At 54.9% G+C, this 22,614-nt stretch overlaps 9 protein-coding genes across 9 annotated transcripts; 6 read left to right on the top strand and 3 right to left on the bottom strand.

Annotated features, from left to right (window-relative positions):
* Positions 1–247: 247 nt before the first annotated feature.
* On the bottom strand, positions 248–824 carry CCM_01594 (uncharacterized protein; the record flags this gene model as incomplete). Its single annotated transcript, XM_006666750.1, has 2 exons — positions 248–763; positions 819–824. 2 exons carry the CDS (start codon positions 822–824, stop codon positions 248–250), a joined length of 522 nt encoding a protein of 173 aa, XP_006666813.1.
* Positions 825–1,098: 274 nt separating this feature from the next.
* CCM_01593 (phosphotransferase enzyme family protein) lies at positions 1,099–3,547 on the top strand (the record flags this gene model as incomplete). Its single annotated transcript, XM_006666749.1, has 5 exons — positions 1,099–1,329; positions 1,880–1,943; positions 2,331–2,375; positions 2,479–3,416; positions 3,455–3,547. The coding sequence occupies 5 exons, from the start codon at positions 1,099–1,101 to the stop codon at positions 3,545–3,547; spliced, it is 1,371 nt and encodes a 456-aa protein (XP_006666812.1).
* A 263-nt stretch (positions 3,548–3,810) lies between these two features.
* Positions 3,811–6,195, bottom strand: CCM_01592 (TPR domain protein; the record flags this gene model as incomplete). Its single annotated transcript, XM_006666748.1, has 3 exons — positions 3,811–4,720; positions 4,776–5,471; positions 5,531–6,195. 3 exons carry the CDS (start codon positions 6,193–6,195, stop codon positions 3,811–3,813), a joined length of 2,271 nt encoding a protein of 756 aa, XP_006666811.1.
* Positions 6,196–7,135: 940 nt separating this feature from the next.
* Positions 7,136–7,990, top strand: CCM_01591 (Protein kinase-like domain; the record flags this gene model as incomplete). The annotated part of the gene is made up of 1 exon (XM_006666747.1): positions 7,136–7,990. One exon carries the CDS (start codon positions 7,136–7,138, stop codon positions 7,988–7,990), a length of 855 nt encoding a protein of 284 aa, XP_006666810.1.
* A 419-nt stretch (positions 7,991–8,409) lies between these two features.
* Positions 8,410–10,156, top strand: CCM_01590 (Xaa-Pro dipeptidase; the record flags this gene model as incomplete). The annotated part of the gene is made up of 4 exons (XM_006666746.1): positions 8,410–8,465; positions 8,530–8,588; positions 8,652–8,778; positions 8,827–10,156. The coding sequence occupies 4 exons, from the start codon at positions 8,410–8,412 to the stop codon at positions 10,154–10,156; spliced, it is 1,572 nt and encodes a 523-aa protein (XP_006666809.1).
* A 319-nt stretch (positions 10,157–10,475) lies between these two features.
* CCM_01589 (lectin family integral membrane protein, putative) lies at positions 10,476–11,862 on the bottom strand (the record flags this gene model as incomplete). Its single annotated transcript, XM_006666745.1, has 2 exons — positions 10,476–11,679; positions 11,768–11,862. 2 exons carry the CDS (start codon positions 11,860–11,862, stop codon positions 10,476–10,478), a joined length of 1,299 nt encoding a protein of 432 aa, XP_006666808.1.
* Positions 11,863–12,478: 616 nt separating this feature from the next.
* CCM_01588 (dolichyl glycosyltransferase) lies at positions 12,479–15,421 on the top strand (the record flags this gene model as incomplete). The annotated part of the gene is made up of 4 exons (XM_006666744.1): positions 12,479–12,558; positions 12,625–13,391; positions 13,445–14,061; positions 15,173–15,421. The coding sequence occupies 4 exons, from the start codon at positions 12,479–12,481 to the stop codon at positions 15,419–15,421; spliced, it is 1,713 nt and encodes a 570-aa protein (XP_006666807.1).
* A 1,866-nt stretch (positions 15,422–17,287) lies between these two features.
* CCM_01587 (chromatin assembly and remodeling factor) lies at positions 17,288–20,520 on the top strand (the record flags this gene model as incomplete). Its single annotated transcript, XM_006666743.1, has 5 exons — positions 17,288–17,290; positions 17,385–17,447; positions 17,497–17,555; positions 17,615–17,633; positions 17,803–20,520. 5 exons carry the CDS (start codon positions 17,288–17,290, stop codon positions 20,518–20,520), a joined length of 2,862 nt encoding a protein of 953 aa, XP_006666806.1.
* A 1,055-nt stretch (positions 20,521–21,575) lies between these two features.
* CCM_01586 (uncharacterized protein) lies at positions 21,576–22,586 on the top strand (the record flags this gene model as incomplete). The annotated part of the gene is made up of 1 exon (XM_006666742.1): positions 21,576–22,586. The coding sequence occupies one exon, from the start codon at positions 21,576–21,578 to the stop codon at positions 22,584–22,586; it is 1,011 nt and encodes a 336-aa protein (XP_006666805.1).
* Between the last annotated feature and the right edge of the window lie 28 nt (positions 22,587–22,614).

Below are 22,614 nucleotides of genomic sequence, written 5' to 3'. Positions count from 1 at the left end.
GCGACCAGCGCTGCTGCATTGGCAGAAGATCTCCATGATGCAGGTATGTACATACATGAAACCTCATATCATTAAGTACATAAGAATTGTAAAATCATAAAAAATGGCGTTTAATTCACCTATGCCTGTTGCATCTCTCGAGTGTTCTACTTATCTTATCGTCCAAGTCGACGTCTAACATCTACCCCAGCCACCCTCAAGTACGGCGGTGTGGTTGACGTTAGTCAAGGTCGTATAGAAGTCGCTCCTATCTCTGTACGAGAACACCGGCGTCTTTGAGCAGTTCAATAGTTTCTGCCGTCCACTCTTGGCATCGACGTAATGGGGTGCCTGGATAGAGGAGTTGCCCATCTTGCATCTGCATAATAGGCGCTTGATTGCTTCGGCAGATCTCATCCATGCGCGGCAAATCATGGCTGGAGATGCAGCCAATCTGTGTCATCCGGACAAAGGTCATCAGTTCTTTGGGGGAGCTGTGCGTTGGCCTTGGGTCGTAGTGCATCGCACCGTTGTTGACAGGGCCGACAACGTGGTAAAGAAAACCTGCGCCGGCATCGGACGTTTGTGCCCAGAGTGCGTGATGGTTACGGGGCTCTCCATAGTCCTCAACGAGGAAGACTGGATAATAAGACATGGTAAAAAAAACGTAATGAGACGAGGTTTTCAGCGGTGTCTGAATCAGGTCGGTGATGTCCAGTTTTTTGAAGTCACCCAACGAAAAGTGGCCTTTGACGGTGGCTGGCGCCAGCCACCAAAATTTGTGCTGGAGTTGAAGTAATAGTAATAAATCGCAGATAAAACCTCATATGACAAGTTACACACATTTTAAAATTAAAGAATGACAGCACGGCAGCCTGAGCTCAAGGAATATTGCATCCTGCTGTACGAATGTGCGGAGGCTTGCAGGCTTAACAGCCAGTTTCTGCCCCTCCTCGTCTGGATTACTTGGTTGTGCTGGGAGTAATGCTGACATTTACAATGATATACGTTATAAAACGCTATAAAAGACATTAATACTCATCCCTATACTTACGACGAAAGCTGTTATAATGACGATAATTACTAGGCCATACTTTCTGTTCGGAGAGCAGCTGTGAAATGGCAGCTGGCCCGCCGAATGCCCGAATGCGACGACTGGGGGCTGGGCTTGATGTTACCGGAATTTTTGTCCAGGCCTTGTCATCTTCCCTCGCCGAAACACACTGCCACTCGACTATGTACACTCAAGCGAATCCTCATGATACAGATTGCTACGAGCACAGTCCGTGGCTCCGCAAAACCTCCCCAAGGACGCGCGCTGCTTCCAACGGCTCTTTCAAGCTAATCGAGGTATGCAGTATCTCTACTGCCTCGCAATGACTCGACTCCGCTGGCTTTTCCCATTTCTCTAGGAAAGCGGATGGTATACATGCCTTGTAAAACAAAAGCTCTCGCGGCCTCATCCCAGGCACGCCAATTGCATATACTGTCGCCCCGACTGCCACGTCTGCACCTGATACGGAAGCTTGCAACGCCACTCGCTGCTGCTGTGCCAGCCCAATCAACAGTCCGGCGATGTACGAATCTTCCCTCTCAAGGCCGGAAACTGGTTGAACCAGCCGCAGCTTTTTCCGTCTAAGCTGTATCGCTGCTGCATTCGGCACCAGGGGTCGTACTGGGGTTCTCTTCTCAATCATTTTTTTTCGCGCTGATTGAAACGTCGCGAAATTAACGTATAGTATTCGTGGTATCCCGTCCTTAGTCCTGAAGACGGCATCCGTCGCCATCACAGCAACCTTCCGCGTATCCAAGTAGAGGGCAATCTCATTCAGCCTGTAGATATAGCGTCAGTGGTAGTTTGCATAACTTGCCTGCTTTCCTGTTGGAAAACTTGCCCTAGGGACGACAGGCCATGGCACTCGAGCAATTCAGTTATCCCATCTTCTTGCACTCCCGCATGCTCAGTCTGGATTTTATTCTTGATGAAATACTCAGCTAGCTTCATATTGTCTTGCTCTGCTTTGTCACTGTCGGCGGGAACAATGTTCGAGCGGTCATATTGTCCCGCGTTCATCACCTGTCGGTAAGTGAAAGAGATACCTAAAGCTCCAAGTGAAGCTTAGTCCAGATAATTGGTAACACATAGAGGCGTTTCCTATGATGCTGTCGTATTAGCCCGCGAAGGGATCCCTCTGCTGGCCGGCGGTCGTGTGCTGTGAGTCGTCGTTGGTCCTTGCCGACACAGTGCCGTTTCGAACCAGAGATGTCCCTTGCGGTCGGGGTTTTCCTTTTGGCCGATTGTAGTTCGGCCGCAGTGCATAACGTATTCCATCGCGCGACAGCCTGCCCAGATACCATCGTTGATGCGGTCATGGTGGTCATGCTGGAGTGTGGATGTACGAAGAGTGTGGCGCACTGGTATACCGGTGGTAACCCTGTAGCCCTGTGGCCCCTGTGGCCGATGTTATGCCTCCTTACCACACCAGCGTGAACTTGCAGCCAGCCAACTGCAATTCCCAACTGCAATTCCCAACTGCAATTCCCAACTGCAATTCCCAACTGCAATTCCCAACTGCAATCCCCCCCTTCTTGCTATCGTCGAATATGCAGCAACCATCACTCCTACTGCTGCCCTGTTGAGAAACAACGCATATACCCACATATTCAAGCCCTTCGAAATGGTATCTTCGTTACCTTTATCAATTCCGCAGCCCGCATCGGCACTGCAATACGACATCCTTTTCCGCGAGCCTGATGACAGCCTCCCCGAGCCCTTGCCCTCGGTAGAAACGATCGAGGATGCACGAATCAACGATTCATATGCGGCAAGGAGCATCGCTTGTGTTGGAACCTCCTACTTCGTCAAGTATGGTTATGGAGTGGAACCGCTCGAGGCCGAAAACATGAAGTTTGTCCGCCAATATACCAACATACATGTTCCACGGGTCTACGCCGTTTACCGGCGCTCTATCAGGGAAGGAGGCCAAAAAACATACATCATTATGGAGAAGATCGAAGGCGAGTCGCTCGAGAAGCTGTGGGATGAATTCGACACCACACAAAAATTGAGTATCACCCGGCAGCTCAAAGAGTCTTTCATTTCCTTGCGCGACCTGCCTCATCATGGATATTTTGGCAGTCTAGACAAGACTAAGCTGCGGGATTTTTTATTTGCCGCCGACGAACCCATGCCATCCATCGACGCGCCATTTGACACAGAAGAGGCCCTACTCGACGGCTTGATGGATAGATTTTTAGCAGAAGATCCTGACAGGCTGCGGCACAAAGCCTCATATTACCGACTTGTGCTTCCACAAGCGTTCAAGGGCGACAACCAGCCTGTTTTTACTCATGGTGACTTGCAACCGAAGAATATCATCATTAAGCCAGATGGATGTATTGCCATTGTCGACTGGGCAACGTCGGGATGGTACCCAGTGTATTGGGAGTACGCAATCGCTGTTTGCACACATAGGGGTTGGTCAAACGATTGGCCTGCACATATTGGTCTTTTTCTGGACGAATATCCCAATCACTTCGCCTGGATGAGCCGCCTGCGGATGGATAGATGGTATTAGCATTCTACTTCACACCATTGAGTCTGAGGATTGCATGTCAGCCACGCCTATCAGTCCGATATGGCCACCACTCATTCTTCTCGCAGGCATGTTTACTTTACAAGGTATGATTGTGTCCGATTCTTAACTTGTTATCTCGTAGGCTCTCCAAATATCAACAAATCACGAAACTTTTAGTTTGAGCGAGCACGCAGCTCGACAAGCATATTTCCTCTTCCCCTCATCCTTCGCATTCTCGCCGCCCGTGACGTATTCAAACCAACTCTACCTTTGCACCAGCGGGCACTCTTTGTAGTATCCAGGAAGTGGGAAAAATCGTGCCAAAAGTCTCCTTCTCTCCAATCACCATGCTGTACGCCGTCTGCGTATACTCGAGAATGCGCTGCGATAGTTTCGGCGCGATGAACTCGGAGACCGCGTGCAGGTTGAAAAGCGCCCATGGCACCCTGTCATCAGCCAGACCCCATTTCTTAATCTCGAACTGGGAACTCAGCGGCCCGGCGGCGTCTCTGGTCCAAAGCGGCCAGACAACCGTGATCTCGTACCCAAGGGCCTTGAGCCCTTCGAGGAGCATGTCTGCGGACTTGACAGCATCGCATCGCTCTGCATGCTCCATTGCCACTGAAAAGCAGGGCGTAAACAGCTCAAGACGCGGTACCGAGGCGGGGTACGAGGCAGGGTACGTCCCCTTTACCCTGGAGATAAGTCGAGCCCCTTGGGCAAGCGACATCGTGTCTGGCGTGGTAAGGATACTCCGAAGGCTCTTTATGTACCCTTTACGCTTCTCCAGCTGCTGCTCGGGCGTTGTGCGTCTTGCCTCGCAGAGCGCGCAGTCGCAGGTGAACCCCCAGAACTTAGGGCCGCTCTGAACGTCTTCGTACGAGTCCAGTTCTTGAGCTGCACGATAGGCAAAAAGGAGCTCCGTGCCTGCCTCCAAATCTCTGGTCGCACGCACAATTTGCATGTCACCGATGAACGAGCGACGACAGTTGCCAATGCAAGAATGGTTCACATACGATGCCTTGATCCATACGCCGGCAGTGCTGAAGCCGCTGTGTTCCTGCTCTGGCCTCTGTTCATTCTTCATTGACTTGGAAAGCACTTCAAAAGTTGTTCTCGGCGCCCCGAAACAGTTGAGCGTCATGATCTTGGATGCAAGAAAACTGTTTCTAGAATTAGTGTGCAACACAACCCCAATTTGAGCATTGCGTGACTTACGAATCAACGATGGGATGTCCATCTGCATGGTCTCGGCTAACCGGCTTGTAGTCTCCGCGGTGAAGGTCCAAAAATGAGCGCGAGTATTCCGGGTTGTGATACAGGTTCTGTATGATTTGCGTGAGAATCTCGACCTGGCCTCCAGCAGAACAGCGCTTGCTCTCGAGGTCCATCAGGATGGAGCAGCGACCAGGGCTTAGGTCGCATTGATGGTACGCAAACGCCTTTTCGCAAAGCAAAAGATCACCTGCCTGGACTGCCTTGACAGTGAACAGTCCTCGTCCTCGCCCAGGGGCTTCTCGAACCTCGACGGGCTCGGAAAACGTGGCACAGTCAATCAAAGCGGAACTCGCCTTGGCTTGCTTGTACATGCGTGAGAATGAATAGGCTCCATAGAGTTGCTCATTAAGTCTTGCCTTGACGCGTTTCATCTCCGACTTTGCCTCCTTGTTGTCGGGATGGTTTGCAGTGAACTGCTGGAGACGCTCCAGACAGCGGTCGAACAAACGGAGTTCGTAAAGCGCCCGGAATTCACGAAAAGCTGCCTTTTCCGTCGGTGCAATGCGTTCCTTCGTCTTGGTAGCATCAAGAAGGGATTGTTCGGGACGATTGAGCTTGAGGTTGACAAGAGCGCGGTTGACGGACGCCAGTTGCTCGTCCTCGGGGGTGGCAGCATGAAGAACAGCATTGGAGTAACTGCAGTTGTTGATTAGCCGCAAAAACATAGCCATACGCGTCAAACACCAACAACTTACAAGTGTAATGCTTTGGCCCAGCGCCGGTTCTTCACGCATTCATTGCCTCGCATCCTGACGGCTTCACTGTTCATCCGAGGAAATTCCTTTCTCCATACATCAGGTATGCGGCTATCAAACGGCTTCAGCCAAATAATGTCGCTAAGGTGGTCGACCCTCAACGAGTAAGAACCATCTGTTGAGCACTTAAAGAATGGTTCTTTTATCATGAGCACGCTTCCCTTCTGGATGATTTCCTCTGGAAGGAAAACTGCCGCCGGAGGCTGATGATACAGCTGAAGAATTACAGCCGTTCCAGCCAAGTCCTCGGCAACTGCTAACACTGCATTTATGCGACGCGGCGGGGTGAGGATGCGAATCATGACCTTGGTACCGCGGTGGTGCTCTCCAAGGCGCATCTGTGTGATGTGAATTGGCTGAAGCTCATCGACAGAGCACTCAGAGGGGAGATACGGCGGTGGCAGTTGCGTCGTGGAAACAACGAAATCTGTAGGGTCAGGAGGCAAATCCATTCTCGCAGCGAGAAATTGGGAAACGATCAACGCCGGGGGGGGATGATCATGGACGAGCTGGCCATTTCTCCGTTGAGCCACCTCGTGCATCCTAATCCCAGCTTGCAGCATGGTTGCAAATTGGGCTTCTTGCGAGGCATCATAGGTGTCCATGCTTGGAAAAATGACAATTGTATTTCAGCGGCCGTCGCGGTGACTGATGAAGGAAAGATTGAATTCGTGGCCTGTCGCTCGACGAAAACTGGGAGAATCGAGATCGACTTCTCACTGGAGGATGAGTGTAAAAAGAAGAAGCAAGAAGGAAAAATCTTTTGCCCGGGCAAAGCATTTTAAGACTCCTGCAAACGCGTCTTTCACGGGTATCCCCCATTCACTTGCTGTTGCATGAGTCACATACAACACAAGATGAAAGCAATCAAACAGCAGTGAATTATTCGAGAAACTTTCGCAAGCGCGAGGAGACAATAACAACTTGTCCATCAGCAGCGCGGAAAAGTTGACCACCGGCTCACCGATTTCAACACACTGCTTTGTCTGCTTTTTCAAGCCATGTCTTTCGACAAAGACTGCACCATGCTCTGAACAAGAAAAGTAGGGCCAAGTCTGTGATAGCCGCATCTCTGCCGAAATTGGATTGTTATATCTCTAACGTAGAGCCCTGTGCGGAGTAGATGCTCGCAGATGCTCGCATTTTCCTAGTACTAACTAAGAATTTTTCAAATTGACAACGTCTTACCATGAAGATGCCATCCATTTTACTCTCTTTTTTTGTGCCCATGGTGGCTTTTGTGTTGGATGATGGCTTGCTTTACAAGCGCAACAAAAAATGTATTGATATCGGATGGCAATTCGTATGTGAGGTGCACTTATGGAGGGATTGATATAGTTCAATTTGGACCCCTCCCATCACCGTGCAAGTTGTGTGCACAGTTGCGCACACTGTACGGAGCAGGTACGGGGTAGGACCCCACAATGGCACCTGGTGGCTTGAGTTGATTAATATCCCTGCTGATGACATGCTACTTCCTGCACCTCATGCATGAATTAGGCGTCGTCTGACCAGGGGTGCCAGGCACACGAATAGACCGCCGAAATGTCTACTCCCACACCGCCTGCGCAGGCGCAGACGGGAAAGTGTCTCAGCTACGCGCGTTCCCCGCCGCCGTCGCCGCCGCCGCCACCGCCACTGCCGCGCCAGCCAGCGCCATATCCTCAAGGCGAAATAATCCGACACAATGGTCACCACTACGCAGTGCGGCACGGCGACTTGCTCACCAAATACACAACCAGCCCCGAGGGCATGGGAATCGGCGCCCACCCCAACGAGGCGATTGTTCTGCGCTTTGTCAAGCAGCACACCACGATACCGGTCCCTGACGTCATCGGTAGCGACTGGGATCGCATCACCATGTCCTTTGTGCAAGGGCAGACCTTGGAGCAGGCCTGGCCCGCCCTCACGCAAGCCGAGCGATCGACCGTCTTGGACGAGTTGAGAGGCTACATTGCGCAGCTCCGGGCCCTCCCCGGCACGCGCCTCGGCCGGCTCGACGGGCACGGCGTCGTAGTGCCGAGCGTCCTGACACGCTCCGGGGGGCCGTTTGCCACCCAGGCCGAGTTTCACCGTTGGCTGGTTCGACCACCGCGGCGCGTAGGCTCGCGGAGCGTGTTTTGGCACCAGATCAAGACGCAGCTCCGCGACGATTACCCCATTGTCTTTACGCACGGCGACATTGCGGCCAAAAATATCATGGTGCGCAACGGCCATGTTGTCGCGCTGCTGGGCTGGGAGTACGCGGGCTGGTATCCCGAGTGCTGGGAGTATGTTTTTGCGCTTCGTGGTTTGGATAGTATAGACTGGAAAACTCTCGGCGACCAAGTTCCATCGCTGTTTTCTACTCGCTATGACCTAGAGTACATTCTTATTGGCTTCATCCTCAATGCATCTTGAAGATGACCAACCTCCCAGGCATCCTTAGTAATCTTGCTTGTGAGTTTGTATTCCACCAGCTGACCATTGGTCCATAGAGCTGTGAAGGCGTCCAGTCCCTCCAAAAAAAATAGCTTTTCAACGACTTCTTCTATTGCTATATTCCTTGACTTTCTTGATTTCATTCTTATACTTTAATTTTATCTAAACCAACGGCGGGACCTTGATGTACGACCATGGGCTAGGATACTGGTAGTCTACCTAACCTACACTGCGCTACCAGCGCTATCAGTGCTCTGACTGTGGGGGTGGACCGCTCCCCCGCAGCCCTTTTGCGTTGCTGATCAGCTCGTTGCCATCTGTCATCTGCAAACCCGCCCTTTGCGAAGCTTCCAATCTCCTCACCGTAACGCGCGACCCTGTTGCAACTGCATCTCACAATGGCGGCTGCAGAGTTTGATTACGAATTCGTCCTGGAGGACGAGTTCGATGCCATGTAGGTTCCTATGCGTGCGGCTGCCTGCGCATCGATGGCCAAGACGATCGCTGACCACGGCGAGGAACAGCTCTCTGGACAAGAAGAAGTCTGTTGACGAGATCCTGAGCGGCAAATATCCTGGTGTGTAGAACCCTCACCTTTCACGGCTACCAGCTTTGCGCAAATATATACTGACCAACCCAGCCAAGAACCATGCCCGCAAAGTCGCCCACGAGCTCGGCGTTGACGAGGGCATCATTTATCTCGTCGGTGAACCCGAGCGTCGTTTTCCCGACTCTGATCAAGGCCCCAAGTTCCGCCAGCAGAGATAGTAGGTTCACGCAGTACCCAAAGCTCGGCCACTGCCTGACTCGCACAGCTTTTATTACCTCTCCGGCGTAGACTACGCCGGCTGCACCGTCACCTACGATATTGGCCTCGACACCTTGGTCCTCTGGATCCCTTACACCGAGCCCAAAAAGAGCCATTGGTTCGGCTCGACCCCTTCCACCGCCCAGGCTGCCCGTCTGTACGACGCCGACCAGGTGCACTACGCCAGCGACCTCGCGCACTACCTCACCAGCCTTCCGTCCGCCGCCACCGTCTACGTGCTGCACCCCGACCAGCGCCCTCCGCCGCTCGTGCAGCACCAGTCCTTTCGCGCGCGCTCCTCGGACGGCCCGCGGATCGACACCACCGCCCTCCGACCGGCCATGAACCGCGCCCGCGAGGTCAAGGACCAGTACGAGATTGCGCTCGTCCGCCGCGCCAACGACATCTCGAGCGCCGCCCACCGCCGCGTCGCCCACGCGCTGCTGCGCATGCGCAACGAGAGCCAGCTGCAGGCCGTCTTCGAGGCCGTCTGCACGGCGCGCGACGCGCACAGCCAGGCGTACCCCGTCATCGCGGGCGCCGGTCCCAACGGGGCGACGCTGCACTACGGCGCCAATAATGCGCCGCTCAAGGGCCACGCCACCATCGTCCTCGACGCCGGCTGCGAGTACCGCTGCTACGCCAGCGACATCACCCGCACCCTGCCCATTTCCGGGTCGTTTTCCCCGCGCGCGGCCGCCATCAACGACGTCGTCGCGCGCATGCAGACCGAGTGCATCGAGCTCATGAAGCCCGGCAAGTTCTACTACGAAATCCACAACCACGCTGGCCACGTCGCCGTCGACGGCCTCCTCAAGCTCGGTATCCTGCGCGGCACCCGCGAGGAGCTCATCGCCGCCGGCACCATCTCCGCTTTCTTCACGCACGGCCTCGGCCACCACGTCGGCCTCGAGGTGCACGACGTCGTCGGCGACGCGCCCCTACTCATGCCCGCGGCCGCCGAGACCGTCGGCAGCTTCCGCCGCGGCAAGCGCACCATGATGACCCCTGAGAAGCTCGCCGCCATGAACAGGTTCAGCAAGGCGACCGCGGCGGAGAAGCAGCGCACCGTCCTGCGCGCCGGCATGATCCTCACCATCGAACCGGGTCTGTACTTCAACCGCGCGTACCTCGAGGGCTTCTTCCGCGAGGACCCCGTGCACTCCAAGCTCATCGAGTGGGACGTTGTGGAGAGATACTACCCCGTGGGTGGCTGCCGCACCGAGGACTGCATCTTGGTGACGGAGAGTGGCTACGAGAACCTGACAACGGCGCCCAAGGGCCAGGAGCTTCTAGACGTGATTAATGGACGGGAGAGATCCAAGCCTCGTGAGTAAGCTGGGCGGGTCTATCATTTCAAGACCGTGCAGCCATTGTTGGAAAGTGTGTACATAGTTTGAGACGATTTCTCTATACCAATCGACCGTTGTTTGTATACAATCATAGCTGGTTTGCCATTTTTTCTCCTCAAGCATCTAAAAATATACATGGCATGTCTTTCTCGCCCTGCGGTACTCCAACTCGCAACCCACAACCCAGCATAGACACGAAATACACGATGACGCCTAACAATACAAAATAAAACTTGCCTTGTACAAAAAAATTGACCAATATGCACCACGTCCGTAACACTACGCTCATCATTGCTTCCTTCCCCTACAGATACTTCTTTGGGCTAGCCATCTTGCGGCGCTTGTAGACGATGTAGACACCCGCCAAGACGACCTGCGTGCCGACCAGGATGAAGATGAGCTTGCCGTGGCCAGGAATGCTGTCCATCATGCGCTCGGAGAGCAGGCGGTGGTGGTCGGTGAGGGCGCCGCGAAAGGTGTTCTCGTGGGAGCTGATGCGGCGGTCGAGGGCGTCGCGCAGGCTGGCGACGTCGCGCTGCAGAGACTCGACGGTGCGCTGGAGGCTGTCGACCTTGTCGAGACGCTTGAGGTCGGCGCGGATGTTACTAACCATGTCCTGCACCTCCCTGTGGCGCTGCTCGTCGACGGCGTGGTGCGCCGTCACGGACCGGTAGACGGCGGCCAGCTGGTGGTATGTTGACTGCAGGCGATTGTGCAGGTCGGCAAACTGCCGGGTCGATGTCTGGAAAACCTCGGCGCTCTCGTCGGGGATAGCCTTTCTAAAGGCGTCTTCGGGGTTGTCGAAACCGCCGGGCTCGGCCTGTTGGTTGCTGTTCTGGTTGTTGTTGCCGCCCTGTTGCTGCTGGTTCTGTGCGTGGCGGGGATCCACCGTCTCGCTCATGACGACGAGCTTGAAAATCTCAAACGAGTCGGGGTTCTCTGGCGTAGCGGCCGTAATACCAAAGGTGTAGCCTTGCGGGATGGCAATCTTGCTGCTCTCGAAGCACTTGCGGCCGTCAAACTCGACCTTGAAGTTGCCGCCGCTGTGGTGCACCTTGATCTGCGAGGGGCGGCCGTGGTTGCGGTAGCTGATCTGGCAGTGGCCAAACGCCAGGGAGTCGAGGTTGGTCTGGCGGGCGAAGTCCTTGGTGCCGTCGTTGAGGAAGCCGCGCAGCATACCGCCGGAGCCACCGTACTGGTCAATGACAAGGACCAGGCCCTCGAAGCGGCCGACCGTGTAGACGCTGTTCTCCTGGACGGCGGCGCGGCCGTCCTTGGCAAGCCAGATGTTGAGGTTGCCCGAGGCGCGCTCGGGGCCGTTGGCGCGCACGTCAATATCGGCGACCCAGTCGTCGCGCTGCAGCGTGCGCTCGCCCCAGATGGAGGCACGCTGGTTTCCCAGGCCCATGGGCGTCAGGATGACCTTGTTGGAGAGCACGTCGGGGCGGTTCGGCTGGCCGTTGACGTGGTAGTGCGGGATGGTGCCCGGCGACTCGTCATGGCTGAGTCTGTGGCGGCGGTGGTGGTTAGTGCCCACGCAGAGAGAGGATAATGCGAAGGGAAGCTGGAGGTAGAAAAGAGGAATAGGGGACTGACTTGGAGTCTATACCAAAGCTCAGCTCGTTGATGAGAAACTGTGCCTGGCCCAACCCAGCAGCAAGAGCTGCCAGGACCATAGAAACAGTGCGCATGGTGGCGAGGTGCTGCTTCGCTTCCGGCAAGAAATTCAAGAAATTTCTATATATAATACACCGTCCTCGAAAGTCTGCTCGTCGCGTTTGCAGACCTAATAATGGTCTAGGCCAAGGACAGAGGGGCGTGAAGGGTTTCGTCCCAAGATTTCAAGCAGGTGAGAGGACACTTTGCAGGCTGTGAGTGACAGGGGGTTGAGGTGCGGCGGGGAAGCTCCGCCAAGGCCTGTCGCAGCAGTTACACGCACGACAGTGATTATGCTGAAAAAAAAGAGAAGAAATACAATGGGCTGCGATGAAGAGAAAATCTATAAATGAGAGGGAAAGCAACAGATTCGATGGTAAAGGGGGGAATATCCGGAGACACGAAGCTCGTATCGGGCGGCGCGCGTTGCTAATCGATAAGGTGCCGAGCTTTGTGGAGGTGAGTGAGCTGGACGCTGGACCAAAAAAGTACCTAACCCAGCTTGCCAGCTTCCGTCCTTCCCTTCCGACTTGGTGATGCTTCCCGCAAGCTCCACGCCCACGCATCTCGGATCGGCGTTTCTCAACAACCAATAGTCTCTGCCATGCCACAAATGTCATAACCACTTCGTTCCCTCGTTTTCTGCCCGACATGCCCGACGCAACGTACCCAACCATCACGCAGTGCGCGTTGGTTTCGGCCGCCTTTAAGATTCTCCTGTTCCCCGCCTAGTACGACGCAGAACCCCCCTCCTGGCGAGCACACCTTGTGTACTAATAATTCTCATCAAAATCCAGCAAATCCACCGATTTCGAAGTCCACCGCAACTGGCTCGCCATCACACACAGCCTTCCCCTCTCCGAGTGGTACTACGAGGACACGTCGCAATGGACGCTCGACTACCCGCCCTTTTTCGCCTACTTTGAGTGGCTGCTGTCGCACGTCGCCCGCCTCGCCGACCCGGCCATGGTGCGCGTTTACAACCTCGAGCACGATACCTGGCCGACTGTTTACTTTCAGCGCACCACCGTCCTCGTCACCGAGCTGCTGCTCGCCTACGCCCTGCAGCTGTTTCTCGAGTCCTCGCCGCTGGCCTCGCGCCGCTCCGCCCACGTCGCCGCGCTCTCGGTCCTGCTGTCGCCCGGCCTGCTCATCATCGATCACATCCATTTCCAGTACAACGGCTTCATGTATGGTATCCTCGTGCTGTCGCTTGTGCTCGCCCGCGGTAAGAACTCGCTGCTCGCGAGCGGCCTGGCGTTTGCGGCCCTGCTCTGCTTCAAGCACATTTACGTCTACCTCGCCCCGGCATACTTTATCTACTTGCTGCGCACCTACTGTCTATCGCCCAAATCCATATTTGACATCCGCTTCGTCAACTGCGTCAAGCTGGGTGGTGGTATTGTGGCCATTGTGGCGGCGGCTCTGGGTCCGTTTGCTGCGTTGAAGCAGATGCCGCAGCTACTGAGTCGACTATTTCCCTTTGCGCGGGGACTGTGCCACGCGTATTGGGCTTCCAATGTCTGGGCTTTGTACTCTTTTGCTGACCGGGCTCTCATTGTTCGTAAGTACTTGTCAGCCAGCCACATAGCCTTGCTCATGCACTAACTCGCCCAGTTGCCCCAAGGCTAGGCCTCGATATCAAGGCAGACGCTTTGCAGAGTGTCACACGCGGGCTTGTCGGAGACACTTCGTTTGCTGTCCTCCCTGAGATTAGCGCCCGCACCTGCTTTGCCCTAACGCTGCTCTTCCAAGCGCTTCCGCTCATCAAGCTCTTTATGCAGCCGACGTGGGAGAACTTTATCGGCGCGACGACGCTCTGTGGCTACGCATCGTTCCTCTTCGGTTACCATGTCCACGAGAAGGCGATTTTGCTTGTGATAATTCCATTTAGCTTGATCGCGCTCCAAGACAGGCGACATCTCTCAACATTTCGGCCGTTGGCGGTCGCAGGCCACGTCTCCCTCTTTCCTCTTCTATTCACCCCGGCCGAGTTCCCGATCAAGACTGTCTACACGCTGCTATGGCTGGTCGTCTTTCTAACAGCCTTTGATAGGCTGGCGCCGGCGTCCAACAAGACCCGCTTCTTTCTGCTCGACCGCTTTAATACGTTGTACATTGCGCTGTGCATCCCGTTGGTCATCTACACGTCACTGTTGCACCAGCTCGTTTTTGGCCAACGCCTCGAGTTCCTGCCACTGATGTTGACGAGCGTGTACACGGCGATAGGCGTGGTGGGCAGCTGGGTGGCGTACATGATTGTGTATTTTACATCATAATATTCATGTTTTTTTCTTTATCTGCAAGCGATAGACTCATTCGGAAATAAATCGCCCAGGCGATGTGCAGAGACGCTTTCGAGAGTTGAGACCAGGCTGAGCCCTCACACTAGGTATCATGTACTAGGGCGGGATGGGAGACATGATGCAGTTGCATGGTTGCTTTTGGTGCGGTAGACGGTGCTACAGTGCGCCGTAACTCTGGGGAAAATACCACGTATGCAATACTAAAAACCATTGCTTCCTAGAATTGCTGACTTTGTTTCGACGTACGATTGACATTCTGGAGAGGTGGTGCCCGACAACTTGCATGGGGTCACTGCGTCCTCTGTTTCCTCCTTCAAACTCATTAGATGACTTGAGTGGTCTTTCTCAAGACAGTCTTGTATAGTTCTTTCAAAAGCTCGCTCTTCTTTGGTTTTCGACTATGATATATGCATTATGGCGGCTTCGGAGCGATAGCCGACGTGAAGTTACCAGCGGAGGAACGAGCCAAGAGAACCTGTGACAGCACCACGACAGCACTCGGTTGTCGTCACGTATGATACCGGGCACGGCGTCTGGCCAAGTCTTACGACAGCAAGCTTTTGGATAATCTATTCAAGAAAAATGAGTATGGCAAGAAGGTTACGCGTGAGGAATTCGACTGGATCTTAGGCCACTACCAGGTCATCTTGAAACTCGATCCTTGCGCTCAACCGCCGGCCGTGGTGCTTCCTACTGACTATACGGGTCCTGGAGGTCGTTTCGGATATTCCGGCGGCATATTTTGCCGGACTGCTTCTTGCGGCATATCATGACGCCAACGTCATTTTAACCATGAGAGGTACGGAAAGCTGGTTCACGTAAGCTGCCCCCCCCCCCCCCCCACTTGCAACACAACACCGGCACGTAGCACGAGTGCTTAAATTTTCTCTCATTGACCAATTATGGTAGTTCTGTGGCCAAGAATCTGTGTCCCCTGCTCGAAACCCGGCTTACCAGGTTGATCTTGGTGACAGACTAGCTGTTACTTATGCCGTCGCGCTGGAGGTAGCTCATGCTCTAGACGCTCGACCGGCTGTAGTTCCAGCATGACTTTGCCGGCAACGAGTGGCGCGTCTACGAGGAGCACAAGTCCCGGGTGCTCGCCCTGGTGCCACCCGACAAGCTCTTCGAGTACCACGTCCACGAGGGTGGGTGCCGCTGTGCGCATTCCTCGGGCGCCAAGTGCCTGAGCGCGCGGCAGCCGGCGACACGCCGCACCTCAACAGCAGCGCGGCGTTCATCGGCAGCCATCGCGGGATCAACTATTACACGCCAGCGGCGCAAGTGAGGCGGTTTCTTGATGTGATGGCGTATGCAGCGCTGGTGGTGATGGTCGCAGGAGCGGTGACAAGGAGACGGTGGATCAGGTGGCCCAACTGGGAGTAAGGGAAAGAGGAGTTGATAAGAAAGGGATGTGGGCGTAGCTAGCCAGAGGAGTATATTTTTTCAGAATCAAAGTGACGTTAAAACCAAGTTGTCAGCTCTTGCGGTGGGGAAATATAGTCCTGGTTCTGCTGGCTGCCGAGTGATTCCAAAGCAGATTGAATATCATCGGACACTGTCCAAATTTGACGCAGGGTTGTGAGTGGAAGTAAAGGGATGGTAGGAAAAGGACGCGATTTATTCAACGCACTTCATCTGTCTAGAAGCTCGAAAAGTATTGACCTGAAGGAGCAGCTAGAAAGCAGCCCTGCCAGGCTCCAGCAGCAAGTCTGGGGGCGGCGGAGATGAGAGGGAGAAGGCGGGTAGCAAGAGGGTGCCTGTACTCGGTGTATCACGATGGTAAAAATTCAAAGATATAGATGATTCGACTCGCCGTGAATTTACGATCAGAATGAGCACAAATATGGGCATGAAAGACGCGCGAGTTGGGATGCAAGGCCGCAATATCATGGCGAGTCGGTGTTCGAGGTAGTGCAACGGGCAGTGAGAGGTGCAGAGAAGAACGGGGCTGGCCCCGGCGTAGCCGGGTGGGCCGGGCTTGCAAGTACCTTTTTCGTACTGTGCGGGTGGGAGGGCTGTAGAGGAGGGGGGACGGGGGCGGGTGCGGGGACGCATTGAGGGAGCTTTTTGAGGAAAAGAAAAACGAACAATTCCAAGCACGGCAAAGAGAGCGTCGGGGAATTTTTTTTTCTTTTAAAAGCAACCGTTCATGGCAATGAAAACTACATCCCAATCCCAACATGGCGCGGAGGAACACCCCTTCGGTACCTTACAGCTTCCGCCCCCACAAAATTAGTGCCAGGTTTCCCTTCCTGGCGAGGCACCCTTTGTCACTCGTCAACCCAATTTATTCTATGCTGGCGGTCCGTCAAGTACCAACCACACCTTGTCCCGCCCAGCCAGGTACCTCGCACTGCCGCCCCGTTTGCTTCCACGCGCTCGTCCTGCCACCTGCCAGGCCCAAGAAAATTAAACACAAGGGAATCCATCCGTTGCCTCTTGTCCCCCATGTTCCTATTTTTCTTCTTCGTCTTTCCTTCTCATCACCATCACCATCACCATCACCGACATCATCGCCGCAGCACAGACGGCATCTTCACCAATCCCCCCCACCAACCCGCCATCGCTTTACAACGGCCATTCTCTCCGCCGCGTCGTGTAAGTGAGGTCACCTCACCTCGATCGACCCGCAGACGTGGTGCGTGGTGTGTCCAACTAGTTGCCGTGTGTCTCTCTTCGCTCCCACCACTAGACAAGGCCGGCCAAAATCCACTCTCCTCCTCCTGCTCGACCCCCCGACCGACGACCACCTCGCCGCCAGAAAAAGTCTCCACCTCTGACCTTTTTACTCGTTTTCCTTTCTACACAATCTTTTAGACGCCGCAGCTCGAACAAAGCCGTCCGACCAAGCGTCGCTTCATTTTACTTGTGCTCTTTCTGCTTTGGCTTGCCTGATCCGACTTGACACAGAGACCGCGCGCCAACCTCGAGCCAATCCCGACGACTCTCGTCCCCCCGTCCTCGGCGCGTCCCAATCCTGCGGCCGCCTCCCTCCACAACGGCACTTTGAGGCTGGAGTCGATCCGCTTCCGCAAGACGCGCTTTTTTTTTCAGCAGCGAGGTTCATTGCGGTCCGCGCAACTTGCACCTCGCCGCCTGCTCAGCGCACGCATAGAAGCGCGACTCGACTGTCGTCACTGTCCTCGACATAATGGTACGCACCCCGATCGCGACCCTATCCATGCGATCTCCCCGTGCCTGGCCACGCAGCGCACCCGCTATCCCTTCTAACTATATCGTCTCCCTAGGTCTTGTTCAAGCGCAAGCCCGTCAAGTTTCTTCCACCGCCAGAGGTTGATCCAGATGCACAGGTATTCTTTCATTCCATTGTTACAAAGGCATATAACTGACGCGACATAGGTCTGGACCATTAAACAAACGAATGAAATATTTGCGACATACGAAGATTACTTGAAACGGTAAGCAAGAACATGCAATAGTTCTACAGATATCCCCGATCCACGCTTACACCATCTAGCATGGACTTTTATAAACAGGTAAAGCGCCCAGTCGAGCACCATGCACGACCCAGCACTAACTGCCACAGCAACGATTCAATGACCAAATAACCGGACATTCGGGTCTCACTTTCTTCGAAGCGCACGAAAGCGAAGTATGTATTTTCCAAGAAATAATTGCTTGCGTCAGTTTCTAACTACTCCATAGCTCGCTGGCGCACGTGAAGTCGAAGAATCATTCCCCGAAGCTCTCAAAGGCCCCATTCTCCGCAAGGTCCAGTTTTCAACCGTTTCGCGACTCGATAATCTAGTCGATACCATTTTTGACGAATTTAAACACGATTTCTACCCCGGCGAGAAAGTCACAATTATCAGCCACACTGGCGAGCGAACCCATGGCCTCGTCCGTGACAAGACGACCTTTGGCGAGCGCATGCTTGCCGATGGCACGCGCACAAAACCTTCGACAAAATACCTGGTCAGCGCCCGCCCCAGCGGCCATGAAGACTTCGTCACAGAAGGTAACATCTCGCGTGATCGTGGCGCCTTCACCAAAGCTATGCTGCGCGCTTTCCTCAAGAAGACAGTCACGCGCGAAGCATGGACTGGGGCTCCCTGGGTTGTCAAGCTGGACTACGCTTCGCAGTTCCACATCGATTCGAAGATCCCACCCCAGTTGCGCTACGAGTTCAAGATACAAGAGCGTAAACGTGACCAGGCCCAGAAGCGCTCAGCCGACACCAACGGCCACGCTGCATCCCAACCTGCGCGACTACCGGAGCTGAAGCCGGCAAAAAGCATCAAACCCAAACCGCTCCCTGGCAAGGGACTCAAATGGCCCGCTGGAATCGTCAATGGTAGCGCGGAACCTAGCATCAAAAGCGAACGCTCTTCTCCACTCCCGCCTCCGCCACCAAAATACCCTATCGAAGACTTGCAGCTCGACCCCAACCCCGACAATCCTCGACCTGCAATCAAGTTCATGTGCCGCGATGCACCCGCCGACAAAGGCAATGACGATCCGCTACGAAATGATGTCGAAATGAAAGCTGTCGGGCTCCTGCTAGAAACTTGGGATACCCTCAATGTGTATTGCGAGATTTTTAAACTCGACTCCTTCACCTTTGATGACTTTGTTGAAGCCATGTCTATCGCTTCTGAACGCACTCGGATCCAGCTTTTTGACGAAATTCATTGTTCGTTACTCAGTATTATGGTGGACTCTTCACAAGACGGTGGTAAAGTTCGCATCCCATTGCCTGAAATCGAAGAAGATGACAGCGATGATGAGGATGGAGAAGCTGAGGAAGGCGGCGAGGAACAAGAAGAAGAGGAGGCGGAGGAAGAGCGCGAAAAGAAGCCCGCCAAACGAGCTACGCGCAGCAGTCTAGCAAAGCAGGAAGCTGAGCGCATAGCTGCTGAGGCTGCCGCAGCTAAAGAGGAAACCATCAAGGCTGAAATGGAATCCAAGACACGCGCCGAAGAAATGATGAAGGAGTTCAACTGGGTTGAACATCTCCAGAAACGAGACTTCGCCAACGGCGGCTGGGAGCGCATCGTCGTCGGCCTGCTACATCAGCTGTCCAAGGGTGAGAGAAAGCAGCAGATGTATCAGGACTTACTTCTGCAGATTATTCCTACCGATACAGAGCCTACGCAAGAAGCTGCACGCCAGAATTACGCCAAACTCAACGTCAACACGCGAGCACAGATTTTACAAATTCTCTGCATGTTGACCACTGAAACGAAGGCTATGCGGGCCTATATGGAGGAATGTAATGAAACCATGACCAAGTATCGCAAGGACAGGGTCGAATGGCAGCGCCAGCGCAAACAGGCAATTGAAGACCTCCGCCAGCTCAATGAACAGCGCAAAGCTCTACTTCCCGAGAACACGCCCATACATGAAGAAGCCAAGGAGAATGGCGATGTCAGCATGAATGGAGCCGACGACACTATAATCGAAAAGGAGGGCGATGACGAAGCGGAACCCGGCAATGGCGACAAGCCGCAGAAGAAGCGTCAAGGTCGCCAGGTCGTTGATAAGCGAAAGAAACGTCAAGAAGACGAGGCCGCCCGCAAGGCCAAGGAAAAGGCACAAAGAGAAGCTGCCAAGGCGTCTCACCAATCGAAACAATTCACGAAGCTGCTCAAGGAAATCCAAAAGAAGGAAGATCTGATCAAGACATACGAGGAGGAGGTTGCAACCATTGAAAATGACCTTCGCGAGGCCGACTGCCCACGCACGCGTGGTCTAGGAAGAGATCGATTTTGGAACCGATACTACTGGTTTGAGCGCAACGGAATGCCTTACGGTGGGCTGCCTAACAGCTCGACTGCGGAAGCGGGCTACGCAAATGGACGGCTTTGGATTCAGGGACCCGATGAGCGGGAACGCGAGGGTTACATTGATGTGACGACGGACCTCGAAAATGAATACAAGGCCCAGTTCCAGATGACGGTGCGCGAGCGTAAGGAAAAGGAAGAAGGCGGTACGAGCCTGGAGAACGCTTACCAATGGGGCTACATTGACGACGCGGAAAGCTTGGATAAGCTGATTCGGTGGCTGAACCCGCACGGCTTCAATGAGCTGCGCCTGAGAAAAGAACTGGTCACGCTCAAGGACAAGATTGCGGAGCACATGGACAAGCGCCAGCAGTATCTGACGGGTGCCGCGGACGAAGAGGGGCGCAGGGACGAGTCGGCCTCGGCGAAGCGAAGCAGCTCGCGCATCCGGGACAAGACGCCGGAGCCGCCCAACTACCGATGCCTGCGGTGGGTGAATACCATGGCGCAGGACGAGCTCGGCCACTTGCATGCGGATCCGCCGCCGCCGCCGCGTCTGCGCAAGCAGACCAAGAAGCGTGAGGCCATGGAGGCGCCTCCCATACCGCCTCCACGGGCTGCCAAGCGAAGCAGACGTTGATGAAGGAGATGGTATGTTTATAGGACCTGTTGGATTTTTTTTGCTGCATTTATTTCTGTTTGCATTTGCTTTTGTCGAGGTTGTATGCTACAAGGATGAAATTCATAGGTGTTTCCGGCGGGTTATAGAGTCGCTTCTGGCTGCATATAAAACGAGGGAGCAAGCGTTGGGGGGGTCGATGCCAGTGCACCCTGTTTTTGTCGTTGTTTTTTTGTTTCTGACTGGACATTGAAATAGAAGGCATGTATTATACACTATTCTGGATAGCAAGAAAACTGTTGGGATGTCTATTGAAATCGTGTACGACGGTGATTTGCTGTGCCCCGCCATGCGACGAGTGACAGAGCAGTTGGTTCCTGTCTCGCTAATGACTCATCACTTGTATTAATAAATTAATTATTATTAATAACTACATAGGTAGAAAAACCGTTGGACATTTTAGCACGTGGTCGGGCTTTCATAGACAGCGTACGGGGAGGGAGATAAGTCGGGGCAGTCGAGTGCGGACATTCCATTCAAGTACAAGTACTGTAATATGAGGACAGAAAAATATGCAACGAGAAGCCCGGCCAAAGATTAATTACACAAGACGTCTTGTCACTTGTCATTCCTTCCCCTGAGCCCGTCCGTCGGCGGCATCCGTCGAACCCGAGCTGTGGGGAGGCGCGATGAGCGGAGCGGCGTCTGCCACGACGCACTTTATTAAGCTACTGGGGAATATCAGCTCAACTAAGCAGTTTCTGCCGAGGCTCGCTCGGCCATCCATCGTGCTGGGTTGGGTGGTGTGCCTTGCTCAGCTCGCAATCGACTTTCCAGGGGTAGCGGCTTTTCTCTTTCCTTTTTTTTTTCTGCTCTCTCATATAACATGACAAGCTTTCAAAAGTCCCGGTTCCTATTTTTATATTCCTTGTCATCGGTTCAAGACGTCAATTTGCGCAATTACAACGCTTGGTACGCCCGTTTGTTGGCCGAATAACGCCGCGCTGCCGCCCAATCCACCCTGAACTCAACCTCGCTCCTTCATCAATCCCAACTACATGACAAGCGCGGCAACCATGTCCGAATCAGCCAGCGAGAAGACGCTCGCCCCCGCGGAGGCGTCTGTCGCCGTGCTCCCCTCCAGCTCGCCGACCGAGAAAGCCGGCATCGCTAGCAGCACTCCCTCAGCAGCCGCCCCGAAAGCAACACCACCACCACCCACCACCGCTCGCCGCAACCTCTCCACGCTCGCCCGCACCGACGCCTTCATCGCGCACCTGCAGCGCTGCATGCAGACGCGCGCCGGCGCCGACACGGTGCTCATGTTTGCCTGCTACGCGACGCGTCTCGCCGGCGGCGTGCTCGACCTCGGCGGGCGCGCGGCGCTCCGCTCCTCGGCGCGGCAGCTCGTGTCGGCGCTCTTCTCGCTGCCGCCGGCGACGACGGTGGTGATTGAGTCCGCGACGGCGTCGCCGGCGATTGCCCGCGTGCTGGACCTCGCGCAGCGCCTGCAGGCCTACTCGGGCATGATCTCTGAGATGCGCACCATGGGCCGCCTATGGGGCCTGCTCGGCCTGTACTCGGCCGTCAAGGGGCTCGCCGCCAAGACGTTTGCCGCCCGCAAGGGCAGCAGCAGCGGTGACGACGCTCTCAGTGACGATGCCGCGGAGAGGACGTTTGCGGCGCTGCTGGCGTGGGCGCAGGTCATCTGCCTCGTCGTCTTCCAGGCGTGCGAGAACGCCGCGTACCTCGGCAGCAAGAAGATCCTGCCCATCAAGCCGCTCAACCAGGGCCGGCTGGCGGTCCTGAGCGTGCGCTTCTGGGGCGCGTACGTCGCCATGGAGCTGGTCAAGCACATGGTCGAGCGCGGGCGCGTGCTGGCGGCCGCGGGCGGCGTCGTCAAGACGGCCGAGCAGAGGACGTGGCAGGAGGGCTGGCGCACGGCGTTTTATCGGAACGCGGCGTGGGCGCCCCTCACGATGCACTGGGGCACGCCCGGCGGGCTGCTCCCAGATGTCGCCGTCGCGCTGCTCGCGCTGTACCCGGCGACGGGCGGCCTGAGGGATCTTTGGCGCAGCACGGCGTAACGGCGTGGATGGAGAGAGGCGGGTGAGG

The sequence above is a fragment of the Cordyceps militaris genome, assembly GCF_000225605.1.
Source record: "Cordyceps militaris CM01 unplaced genomic scaffold CCM_S00001, whole genome shotgun sequence".
Taxonomy (NCBI): Eukaryota; Fungi; Ascomycota; class Sordariomycetes; order Hypocreales; family Cordycipitaceae; genus Cordyceps; species Cordyceps militaris.
The sequence above is the reverse complement of the archived record's forward strand: the minus strand, read 5'-3'. Positions and strand labels throughout refer to the sequence as shown.